Genomic DNA, 12,577 nt, shown 5'->3' with positions numbered 1-12,577 from the left:
AAATAGCGCCAAGGAATTAAAAGTTAATACATTTCTATTCATTATTTTTAACTACTTTACAATCGGCTGTTTGTGCATTCACCTTCTATCAATGTTCCTATCTTCTAACGAATCTATGAATTGTATTTTTCACTAGTGAAAATGGCCGATAGTTTCCGACGGCGTTTAAGAAAAAAAAAATGAGAACAAGTACTTCCCATCCTAACAATTAGGTCAAGAGATACAAATGCCCCCATCACATAGGGGTTACATCACTCTGTATTCTCAGCACCGTCCGATTATGACAAGTACTGATGTACCCTGTTATCCTGTCAATGAAAAAACAGCATATGTATCAAATTACTAAGGAACCAAATCAACCACCAAAGATCTTCTTATTTACTTAGACACTATAACTACTAAAATAAATTAGAACATTAATCCTTAAAACCAGCTCACTATCAAAAACCAACAAAGCTAAACCCACGATGATTCTGCATTTTGTATTTTTGCATTCCATAATTTCATTTAAATCTACACCCTCAATGACCTCGAAAAGAAAGAAAACTTGGGTTGACCCTTAGCTCATACAAAGTATTAATATCCAAGGATTCACAAATCATCAAACAAGCTAGCTAACTGGTTCAGCTAAAAAAAACTAATCTAAACAATATCTGGAATGATACTTGACTCTTAGCATATACAGGGTACTAGTGCTCAAGCTTGATATATCACTGAAGAAGCTAGCTACCTAGCTCAGCAAATGAACTTCTCTATAGGTGGTTTGAAGGACCTCGTACATTTAAAATCTCTTTTTTCTTTTTCAAAGTGGTTCGTGGATTTTAGAGAGGGAAACAAGAAAAGGATAGCTCATGGTGTGCACTTGTCAACAAAAGGCTGAACACAGTCAACTACCACAGTGGCTTCTTGGCGCAACAAACTACGATAGGTGCAGACAGGTACCTCTATATAGCAGTTTACAACTTGTATTCTTCAACATGCAGCCACTTCGTTGAGGACCATTTGTTCCCCGAAATCACAGGGCATCCACCTGGCATCATCCACAAGACAGTTAAAATCATCTGTCCTCTAAGCAGTAGAAAACTAAGAGTTGCTATATGATAAAATGAAAAATAGTCTCTGAACATGCGTCAATCATTTATGGTAAGAGCTCAATTTTTTTCCTATGGGAACTGTAAAACTGCTGAATCATTCTTGAATTGCAACCAAAGATAAAAGCCAAAAAAAAAAAAGTAGGAAAAATAATTTATTGCAGACCGTGCAAACTTGAAGGATCTAGTGTGGCATCAGGCCTCATGCTCCAGAACAGCAATGCATCTCCCATCTTAGGTTTCACAGCAAGACCCCTTTTACCACATTCTGACAATTCATTCCACCAAGGCACAGCACTAACATTTCCCTTGGCTGCTGGAAATATTGTCTCACCCCCTTCTTCAACATCTGACCTTCATGAGTAGCAAAAAGTAAGGTAAGAGATACCAAATCCTTCTATTTTTCAAATATAGAAAGATGATATGAGGAAAGTAGTTCTCTGAAACTAGATTGGCTATAGAATGCATCATAGACATGTACAGATAAAATTATAGAACTTACAAATACATAAGCACAGTAGCCATCCGCTGGCCTCCATTTTTAGTGTTGAACTCATCAAGGAAGTAATCAAAGTGTGCATCATATTTCTGTTCAACTTCATAGTGGAGAACTTGAAGACCTTCTCCATTCTCTGGGCATCACAAAGTTAGCTTCAATTTGTACAAGGAAAAATGCAATAAACCAAAAGTAAATTGAAAACTATCAATTTAACTCCAAAATGAAACAAAAAGATAACAAATTTTGGAAAGATCTAATCTGGACATCAATAGCTGTAGATAATAAATGTGCTAGAGGAAAATGGTACAAGTATTCCATATGCACATGATCACTACTTAGGTTTAACTAAGACTCATAACTAAAGAGTTTTCAGAGAGAATTTTTGCACAAAAAAGAAGGGTTCAATTATAGATTTCAAAGTAAAATATTTATGCAAGGTTTCACTTGGTCTTAGAATCTCATACCTACAGGTATGAAAGTGTAGTCGGCTATCCTTTTTTCTATGTCCATGATGATTTTATCTTGCCCTCTTCTCAGAAACATACCCGAACTTGTACGCACCCTGTGAACAATACCAGTCAAATGTGATAGATGTAAGATAAGGTTCAGAGTTCAACACATAATTGGTCTTCATACAAAACAGGGCCTCCTTAAATAAGATTTAGCATAATAAATTACAGAAAGAAAAGCATAAGCAGGAGAAATGAAGTTCAATATCTTCATTATCCACAAAAGAATATGTTCAATACCTTAAAATCATATCTTAGCATTTATAACTACAAGAAGAGGTGGGGGGGGGTTAGAAAATGCAAACCTGCTATCTTTACTTTGCCCTGTTTTGCTATCAACAACAGTGGACTTCTTCATGTAAGGTTTAGCAAGATTTATCAGGTATTCACATTCTTCCCTGGACTGTTGGAATGAGTAAGAAGTGAAAATCAAGATAACAACCCAAAAAAGAAAAAAGAAAGTAATGAAAAATAATACTATCATCACATTCATAATCATTTAGTTTTACTACTACTCGTATTATTAACTAAAAACTAAGAGTAAGACCTCAAATCCAACATACATCAGCAGGTGATCATGGAAACAAGCCGAGCCCACTACTCAGAATCATACCGATTCAGTAATAAGAAAAGGGATGTACAAAGTTCATTTACGTTATTTGACACATCGACTACATTGTTAATTCACATTCATGACATTACTTTCGAGTGCAGACATATACAATGAGAAAGATCAGATTGACAATTTCAAATTATTTATACCAACCAAAAGATCTCAAGGACGCAAGGAACCTTGATGCATGTGTAACAGTAATTCATAAATAAAGATTATAAACAAAGATAAGAGTAGAATAGAAACGAACCAAGAAATTATGATAAAGGAAAGCTCTAGGCTCCCATGAAAGGACTTCAGTCCACTGCTCCCCTCTTTTTCCCAAGCCTTTTCCTCTGCATGAAAACCAAGATCAGAAAACACCATCAAAAGAGATCAAAGCTTAGAAATAAAAGCATCAAGACCCAGTTACCTTTCGGAAGCCATGCGTCTATAGGAAGTAAGATCATTAGGCGGAGAATCATCGCCGTTAATGGGAAGAGAGAAAATCCCTAATCCTAAAAGCATCAATAAAACTACCGTTAACATAAACAACATCGATAATACAAGCGTTACTGTCGACAATTTCTTCGCTTGCAATCGAGAATGTCTCAATTTCGCCATTCTTGAATTAAAAAAGAAAGACAAAAGAAATGAACTCAAAACCTAAGGATGGATAGAAGAAAACCACCCCTAGTTCCGGGTAAAACAAAGATTAGAAAATGTTGAGAAATTTTCTTTTGGAACCATTAGAGGACTGACTGACAGACGCCCCCGTCTAAGCATAGCATTTAAGACGTTGTCGTTGTGTTTACGTCTGGGCTGGTTCTATGGTTGTAGGTAGAGCTGTCCAGGGCCGGGCCCGGTTCAGGCCCTAACAAATTTTTAGACCTGGATGATAGGTTTAGTCCGAAAAATGAGTCTAATTTTTTTACTTAAGTTCAATTTAGATAAATATGTTAAAATCTCGAGTTTAGTCTGGCCGTATTAATTTTTTATATATAAAAAAATTAAAAATATAATTCATCAAAAATATTAAAATAAATATTTTTCAACAAATTAAAAACAATTTTTTTAAAAAGATACTTAATAATTAATGCAATTTAATAAATGTCTCTAAAATGATTAGAAAGCCAAAGTTATAAAATATCCAAACAATAGTAGATTGAGTCTTAGCTCAATTGGCATAAGCATTGCTGCCAATGTAAGAGACGTGGGTTTAAGTGCGTTGAAGTGCAATATTCTCCTATTTATGAATTGCGGAAAGACTATGGATAATTTTATGCATTGTGCTAAAATTAACATATATATTAAAATTGTTAAAAAAAATAGAAACAACAGGATTTTTTTTCCAAAGTCAAGTCAAGCTCTGGCCCTAAAAATCTTATCTGAAGCTCAACCTGTTTTTTAAAATGGATTTTAATTTTTTGTTCAAACCCATTTTTCAGACTTATATTTTACTCAAATTTTCTTACTTTTAGAGCGAATCTTCAAGCCGAGCTAAATAAATTGGACACAGGCAAGTATAGTTGTAGGCAGACACGGGTTTAGGCACTAAAAGTAATAATTCTAGTTTATTTTTCAATTTTTTTGTCCATTTCTTTTTAAATTTAACTTTATATTCGAATTCAACGTATTGAAAACAAATAAATTTTGTATAAATGGCATGTAATGCTTACAAACAATTTGTCATTCTCAAGTAATAAGGAGTGAAATGAAGATGGATGATTACGTCACAAATAACTTTGGTTGAAGATCCACAATATATAGAAAATCTTTATACCAAAAAAAAAAAATTGAAATCCTAAATTAGATGGATTAGGCTTTTTACATAATAATTATTATTGATGATAAGCAGCAAATCATAATAATCTAATATTTTATTGGAATAATAATCCACGTCAATAAGCGGCCCAAGGAAGACCGTACGACATGGTTGGGCCAAAAATCCATAAACTAGAAAAGGCCCTGAAAAGAGCCCATATACAATTCCAGCGTCCTCATTTATCAACTCTTAAAACCCCTCAAAAAGCTAGTTAATCTTTGAGCTGCTGCAGCTAGCACTCTGTAAACTCTGAATCTTATTTCTACCCTCATTTTTGAACCGCAAAAGGCAATTTCCATGGCTTTAACCAAGGCAAGGCAACGCTTTCCATCCTCTTTCTCTCTTCCATTCTTCAAATTTTACTCTTCTTCAGTGTCAACCCCACTACAAGAAGTTGAAGCCGCCGATGTTGAAACGACTGTAAAACCCCAACCCGCCGCACTTTCCCCCGAAGAAACCCAAGTCGCCGAACAATTCCGTTCCTTAATCAAAGAGAACCACCGCAAAAACCCCAACCCAGACCCGAACTCGACCCCTCCATCCCCTAACTTCACCATCCCTTCTCTCTCCCTCGACTTCTCCAATATCTCTACCGTCCATCCCGTCTCCCCTTCCCTCGTGCGCTACGTCATTGACAAGTGCAGTGGGGTTCGCCATGGCATACCTTTCCTCCAAACCCTGTCCTTCTTCAATTGGGCCGCCGCACGTCCCGACTTTGCTCACTCTCCCGACCCTTACAACGAAATGATCGACCTTGCTGGAAAGTTGAGGCATTTCGGCTTGGCTTGGCATTTGATCGATCAGATGAAAGCCAAAAGCGTCGACATCTCACTCGAAACATTCGCCATACTAATACGGCGTTATGTGAAGGCCGGATTGGCTGCAGAGGCCGTGCACGCGTTTAATCGCATGGAGGATTACGGGTGCGTTCCCGATAAGGTTGCGTTTTCAGTTTTGATTAGTATTTTATGCAGAAAAAGAAGGGCTGATGAAGCCCAAACTTTTTTCGATAAATTGAAGGACGAATTTGAACCTGATGTGATTCTCTACACCAGCTTGCTTTACGGCTGGTGTCGAGCCCGTAATATCTCAGAGGCCGAAAGGGTATTCAGAGAAATGAAAATGGCAGGGATTAAGCCTAATGTGTATAGTTATACGATTGTGATTGATGCATTGTGTAGATGTGGCCAAATTACGCGTGCTTATGATGTTTTTGCGGAGATGGTTGATGTAGGTTGTGAGCCAAATTCCATTACTTTTAATAACTTGATGAGGGTTCATGTCAAGGCTGGTCGCACAGAGAAGGTCTTGCAGGTTTATAATCAGATGAAAAGACTCGGTTGTGCTGCAGATACGGTAACTTATAATTTTCTCATAGAGAGTCATTGTAGGGATGATAACCTTGATGAGGCTGTTAAAGTGCTTAATTCGATGCTTAAGAAAGGGTGTATCCCGAATTCGTCTACTTTCAATACTATATTTAAGTGTATTGAGAAGTTAAGGGATGTGAATGCCGCTCACCGAATGTACACTAAGATGAAGGAGTATAAATGCATGCCTAATACTGTTACTTATAATGTTTTGATGCGAATGTTTGCCAGCGCCAAGTCTGCTGATATGGTTCTCAAGTTAAAGAAGGAAATGGATGAGAATGAGGTTGAGCCTAATGTGAATACATATCGGATTTTGATCACAATGTATTGTGGGATGGGGCATTGGAACAATGCTTACAAGCTATTTAAAGAGATGATTGAGGAAAAATGCTTGAAACCAAGTATGCCTCTTTATGAAATGGTGCTGGAGCAGTTGAGAAAAGCTGAGCAGTTAAAGAAGCATGAGGAACTGGTAGAGAAGATGGTTGATAGGGGATTCACAACACGTCCTTTGTAGAAGTAGTTTCTTGGTGTTCTATCCATGAGGTAATTTTCCAATTTTTCATGCCATCAATCGATTAAAAGCTTCAAATGTCATCTTTTTGTTGAGTATGGTCATAAGTATGTAGAATGGAAAGTTAGAATGCATTGTTGTATCTTCACCCTTCGGTTTTTCACCAGTAGCATACTTAGTTCTCATAGATCTTTTACTGATAAATCATCTCTTCTAGATTGTCAAATCCCCTTCAAATTTTGGTTACATGTATCTGTTGAAGCAATATATTTGAATGATATTTTGTTTATGGATAGTCTTTACCCCCTGAACATCACATCTAGAGAATTTCCTTTTGAGTACCTGTTTGTAATACTTTTGTGAAGAATCTCATAAATTTGCAGGTTAGTTTGGGTAGGGTTACCAGTTAAAAAAACCAAGTATTGATGGGAGTTAAGAATAAACTGAAATGATCGACAAATGACGCCACAGCTGCATATCATATCTAGCATCTCAGTCAGACCTTTCAGTCTTATCAGGTTCCTTCTGCAAAATCCATTTCGTTTCAGGCAAAGCAAGTACACTTAGTGTTTGAAACACATTCATTAACTGATAAATTTGGTAAAAGAAGCAACAAAGCAGTGAATATGCATTTTTTTTTATTGAGTGATTCAAGCAGCGTTGGGTGTAATGTACAATTTTGAATAGACGCATGTTAGAATCATTAAATCTTGGACTCTTTTCACTTTGCTATAGGCCTACAATGGATGCCGGGTAATTGAGTTCAATCCATTACTTTCTTAGTTGGACATGAACCATAAGTTATGTTGATTGGAAGTTGTTGAATTTAAATAATAGTGAAAGTAATAAATAAAGAAATTGATATAAAAATAGATTACATCCACCGTGGACTTGAGAGATTTTAAACACAATCAGCACAGCTGTATGGAAACTCCAGGGCAGGCAGGCAAGCTCAACCCTATAATTCGGAAGATCGGAAATTCCAAAGTGAATATTGTTGACACCATTTTTTTTGGATGAAAACGGGGTCGACTTGGATTTTGAAAATGAAACGAAATTGGGAGTCGCCACCAATCTTTTTTGATGAGGTGTGATCGGGTCACCTCGTAAAATGGTTGTTTTTGATAAACAATTTGATTTTATTAAAACAACGAGTTTGGTCTACGAAATCCAAAAACAGGTTCGGGAGTCGGTTACGCACGAGGAAGGGTTAGCACCCTCGATACGCCCAAAATTGGTACCTAGTTGATTTCTTAATGTCTTGGTGTCGAAAATTAAAAAAACTCAAAAAGAATTTAAAATACAATCCCTCCTTATATTGTTATTTTAAAATTACTCAAATAAATCAAAATGGAAAATGCTTCCTTATCTCGAAGTAACAAGATGTCACGTCCAGTAAGTTAGGATACAACACATCGTATTTTCGAGAGTAAGCTTGCCTTTATTTTTTTTTGTTTAAACCTTATTTATTTTAATTTCAAAAGGATGTTCGGTTATTTAGGATCAACGCGAGAAGAATCGAAGCTCAGTAAGTTAGGGCACGATTTTTCTCGAATTTTCTAAATACGAAATATTACCTTATTTTGAAAGTTTAAAAAGGATATTCGGCTATTTGGTCGAACGAGAAAACCGAAACCCAGCACGTTAGGGCACAATTCCATGGATTGCCAAATGTCAAACGTCTCTTTCGTTTTAATGAATTTTTTTTAAAAAGAGTCTAGATGAAAATTTACATATAAATATAATACACAGTAAAACTTTAAGATAAAATTTAAAATAAGTGATATGTATATAAAGTTCAAAAGAAATAACAATAATAGAATTTAAAATCATTAACATATAAACGATATATACAAAAGTTTAAAAGAAATAACATTTGTAAAATATTTAAAGTTGATAATAATATAAAATATATGTATTGTCTAATAATAATAATAATAATAATAGTAATAGCAATAATAATGTAAATATATACAAAGAGAAAATATATAATATGACAAAATCAATCCGAAATTAATCAGTTTAATAATGTGATGATAGCAATAGTAATAATGTAATAATAAAGTAAAAAAAATAATAGTAATACATTAATAAGAATAATAGTAGTATATTAATAACAATAATAGAAAATAATGACGAAATAATAATAATAATAATAATAAACTAAAGAGTACTAATAGTACTAACAATAATATAAATAATAATGAAAACAACAAGAGAAATAATAACAATAACAGAATAAAAATAATGATAATAATAATAGCAAAAATAATAAAATTAATAAATAAATATAATTAATCAATTTTAATAATAAAATGGCAAATTAACTAAAAGGATTAAATTGGATTGAAAACAAAAATTCGGGGCAGGTCCGAAATAAAGATAAAGAGAATAGGACCAAATCGAACACGCGAATAATAAGGAGGGACCAAAAGCTCAAAAAAATCCAAACTCCTAAATGCAACACCTGGGCTGGGCCAAATTGGGACAGTATGCAAATTTCAGGATAAATTTACAAGAACATAAAATGCGAACTGGGCCAATTTAGAAGCTGGCGCGAAGGGGAGAGACTAAAAGTACAAATCCCCCATCTAAAGGGACAATGCACATGGCCCAAGTCGCATGCTGACTTTCCCCTTTCCAATGCTGTTTTATTGTACTATTTAAAATAAAATAAAAACTGTTTTAAAATCATTTTTACTTTTGCCCCTTTTCTTTTTTTAAAAAAAAATCCTTAATGCTCTCTACTCTCCTCATTTCCCCTTTTCTTTTCAGCCGAAAGGCTCATCTCAAGCCCTCAACCATTCTCCAAAATTTGATTGTGACCAACAAAGCAAGACCCTTCGACAGCGAAAACACGATACAACTTCGGTAAGCCTCTCGTCCTCTCTTATATTTCGTGTTTGTGTCGAATGAAAGAAGAAAAATTGAAATAAAAAAAAAAGTGCAACAAGCAATCACCTAAGAAATATTTTTTTTTGCATATTTTATCTTCAAAAATCCATACCCGTTTCTCTTGAAAACAAAGGAAAAAAAAAGAAAGCCCCCTATTTACAAACGGTTCTCCCCTAAAATACAATCGATTCTTCCCCAAAATACAATCGATCCCCCCTTTTATTCGTTTTTCATGTGATAGATAAATCAAAGAAAACAGAAACGAAATCGAAAGAAAAATGAGAATCAAATCACCTTGTGGAGACTTTTTGTTCAAGCTTTTCTGTATTGATTTGTTTTTTTTTGTGTCTGTATTCGTAAAAAGAAAGAAACCCCCCCCATCGAGTTCGATTTTGCTTGTGGCTTTTATAGCCAAAAATACAATATTCTGTTACTGTTTATTGCTCCATTTTTTTTGTCCTTTTCCTTTGCTTGTTTGCAGGTGCGGCAAAGGCATGGTGGTGGTAGACGGTATGGGGGTGTGTGATGGTGCTGGTGGCAGACAGCATGGGAGAGTGGGAGTGGTGTTGGTGGCAGACAGCATGGGAGAGTGAGAAGAGGCAAGTGGGAGTTTAGGGTTTTGAGATTTTATTTTGGATTTTATTATTTGGGTTATTTGTTGGTATGGGCCCAGGCAAAAATGGGCTTTTACAAATATCACAATATATTATGATTGACAGACGTCCATGGACACCAATCAAGTATTATTTTGTCATCAGTTTTACATTTCATATGTTATTTTTATTGATTTCGAAATATAAGGGAGGTCTCCCGAAGACAGTTTTTCAATGTTAAAAGATGGCAAGGAGTGGATATCTGTGGGAACATTGTTTCCCTCGTAGTTATTTTTACTGCAAAACAACTACTTTGTTTCATGTATCTTTAGCCAAAGAAATTGGAAGGCAATGGTCTTTGGATAAATAAATAGTTGTTTGACGTCAAGGTAAAAGCTCTGACTTCAATTCCATGAAAATCACATGATTATATTACCAAGTATGTAGTTGACTTCTTCTTTTTTTTTAAATCAAGACCCTCAGCATTACAATAACTTTCAATTTTGTGGGCTGTTTCAAATTATATTAACTTTGAAAACTCATGATTACCTGAGCCCTAAACATAATACTCACTACCGTAATTAAATATTAACTTTTTCTTTTTACTATTAAACAAAAACAATTTTAATTCTCAAACTTATCCCATCAAACATGTTTCTACGTCAGGTATGGAACACAAATTCAAAGAGTTATAACTATTTATTCATAAGGACTTACCAAGCCTTCAAATTATCAAATATATCATAATTTTTAATGATAAATACGTAAAAAAACAAACAAACATAATAATAGTATTGTGAATTGCATTGTATAACCCACACAATTTGATGATTAGATTAAAAAAAATAGTCAAAAACCGACAAAGCTAAAGCCACAAGGCATGCCCAATTTATTTAAATCATTTTGTTTATTGGGTAATTAATAAAATAATAAATGGAAACTTTGAATACAAATTAATTTTGTCTGCAAGTAGAAGGGAACTCTGCGTCACCATAGCAAGCTGTAATGTAAATGCATGGTTTTAAATTTAAACAACACACAATGCTTGCGCAGTCTTAAATAGGCTTTGACCCAACCTTTCCCTATCTGATTCGGTCAAAATAAAATGCCTCAAAGCACATAGTTTCATTTCAACTCCTGACCTTTTTTATTTTATTCAATATTCATTACATATAAAAAGGAGTTTTTTGCCAAATTCTGCAAAAAGTGATTTTATTTTTTGCATACGACAATGGAGAAACAAGCGAAACCCAGAAACAAGATATTGAAGTTTTTGCCCAAAGCAGCTTCATCGGTCAGTGTGAGCTTTCAAAACCACCCGTTCAGCCCAGTGAAGCATAAAGCCTTTGCAGGGAAAGGATTCTCTGGTCCTATCGTTTCGATGATTCCAGCTGAAGCTCGAAGGAAGTCCAAGAGTGAAAGTGAAGCCTTCGAGACTCAAGAACCAACTTCACCCAAAGTTTCCTGCATGGGACAGATCAAGCACAAGAAGTGTATCAAAAAAGGTAAGCGCGTTTCGCTTCCCAAACTGCCGAAGCCCGTCGTCTCTGAATCCTCTTCTTCTGGAGAAGTAAAGAAGCACGGGTCCAAGTTAAAGCGGTTTTTCAGCATGGGAAAACCAGCAAAGAAATCTGAAGCACCAGGTGTTAAAACAAAGTCGTGTGATAGGGCACCTTCCTTGGGCCAAATGAGGCGGTTTGCAAGTGGGCGTGATGCTTTTGCCGGTTTCGATTGGACGACTCAGATTGCACCAGTGGAAGCTGATCGTAGGGGTTACTACTCTGAGGATGATGATATTGGTGATGAGAGAAGAGATAGTGATTTTTTTGAAGAGGAAGAAGTGATCATTCCTTTCTCGGCACCAATCACGGTTGGTGGAGAGGTGCCTTTGCAGCCAAGAAAAGAAATTAACTTATGGAAAAGAAGAACCATGAATCCACCTAGACCCCTTCAATTGAATCCCATTGTCACCGCAAAGTAATTCCTCTTATATATATATATGTATGTATAATTTTTTTTTTGTTTTTTGTTTTTCTCTTTTCCCCTCTCTCTTCCTTCTTTTCTCGTTTATTATATACAGAATACTGCAAATATAGAGTGACGAAACATTGAGAAGTCTGTAATATAACTGGCATTCCTTTGATTCCTGTGTACAGATAAATATAAAATGATTGCTTAAGCTTCACAGCTTCTTCATTTTTCCTTTTCATGGAGATTGCTGTTAATTACAAAATTGTTGCATCAAACAAGGGATAAGGATTAGCAAAAGAAAAAAATATTTCTAGTAAAAAGAATAATTTTTTTTAATCTAATAATAATTTTGTTTCCGTTTTGGAAGAAGGAAATGATCAACGCTTTTATCCTTAATACGTAATCCCTTTGAATAAGGCTAATTAATGAAAGCAGCGAGATCATGTCCACGTGATAATGTTTTCAACCATGACTGCCAGTAAAACTTGCAGTTTATGTATGAACAGTTGAAATAGCTAAACAGTTACTAGGTTGTACAAGTGAAATCTATCTCTTTCAAAAAAGTGGCCGCCTGCCAAAATGGAAAAATACTAAATAACCACAATCAGGAATGGAGTGGTTTAAAAGTCTAATCCGAAGATGGGTGGTCCAACTTTGAGCTGGGGTTTGGGCTTGTATTTCGACATGCCAACGCCGCTGACAATGATGCTCCATC

General features: G+C 35.2%; 3 protein-coding genes and 1 long non-coding RNA gene across 4 annotated transcripts; 3 read left to right on the top strand and 1 right to left on the bottom strand.

Moving 5' to 3' along the window:
• Positions 1-16: 16 nt before the first annotated feature.
• Positions 17-3,500, bottom strand: LOC107937571 (probable prolyl 4-hydroxylase 3). Its single transcript, XM_016870469.2, has 8 exons — positions 3,125-3,500; positions 2,963-3,047; positions 2,405-2,502; positions 2,055-2,152; positions 1,594-1,723; positions 1,258-1,445; positions 943-1,030; positions 17-308 (listed from the first exon to the last, which is right to left on the bottom strand). The coding sequence occupies exons 1-7, from the start codon at positions 3,313-3,315 to the stop codon at positions 957-959; spliced, it is 864 nt and encodes a 287-aa protein (XP_016725958.1). The 5' UTR covers positions 3,316-3,500; the 3' UTR covers positions 17-308; positions 943-956.
• A 1,227-nt stretch (positions 3,501-4,727) lies between these two features.
• LOC107937578 (pentatricopeptide repeat-containing protein At1g20300, mitochondrial) lies at positions 4,728-7,234 on the top strand. Its single transcript, XM_016870480.2, has 2 exons — positions 4,728-6,435; positions 6,787-7,234. Exon 1 carries the CDS (start codon positions 4,814-4,816, stop codon positions 6,404-6,406), a length of 1,593 nt encoding a protein of 530 aa, XP_016725969.1. The 5' UTR covers positions 4,728-4,813; the 3' UTR covers positions 6,407-6,435; positions 6,787-7,234.
• Positions 7,235-8,726: 1,492 nt separating this feature from the next.
• Positions 8,727-10,279, top strand: LOC107937566 (uncharacterized). Its single transcript, XR_001694710.2, has 2 exons — positions 8,727-9,274; positions 9,780-10,279. It is a non-coding gene; the product is annotated as an uncharacterized lncRNA (long non-coding RNA).
• A 614-nt stretch (positions 10,280-10,893) lies between these two features.
• On the top strand, positions 10,894-12,034 carry LOC107937557 (uncharacterized protein At1g76070). Its single transcript, XM_016870457.2, has one exon. It carries the CDS (start codon positions 11,123-11,125, stop codon positions 11,870-11,872), a length of 750 nt encoding a protein of 249 aa, XP_016725946.1. The 5' UTR covers positions 10,894-11,122; the 3' UTR covers positions 11,873-12,034.
• The last annotated feature ends 543 nt before the right edge of the window (positions 12,035-12,577 follow it).

This window comes from Gossypium hirsutum, chromosome A05, assembly GCF_007990345.1.
Source record: "Gossypium hirsutum isolate 1008001.06 chromosome A05, Gossypium_hirsutum_v2.1, whole genome shotgun sequence".
Taxonomy (NCBI): Eukaryota; Viridiplantae; Streptophyta; class Magnoliopsida; order Malvales; family Malvaceae; genus Gossypium; species Gossypium hirsutum.
This window is presented reverse-complemented; position numbering and strand designations above follow the sequence as displayed.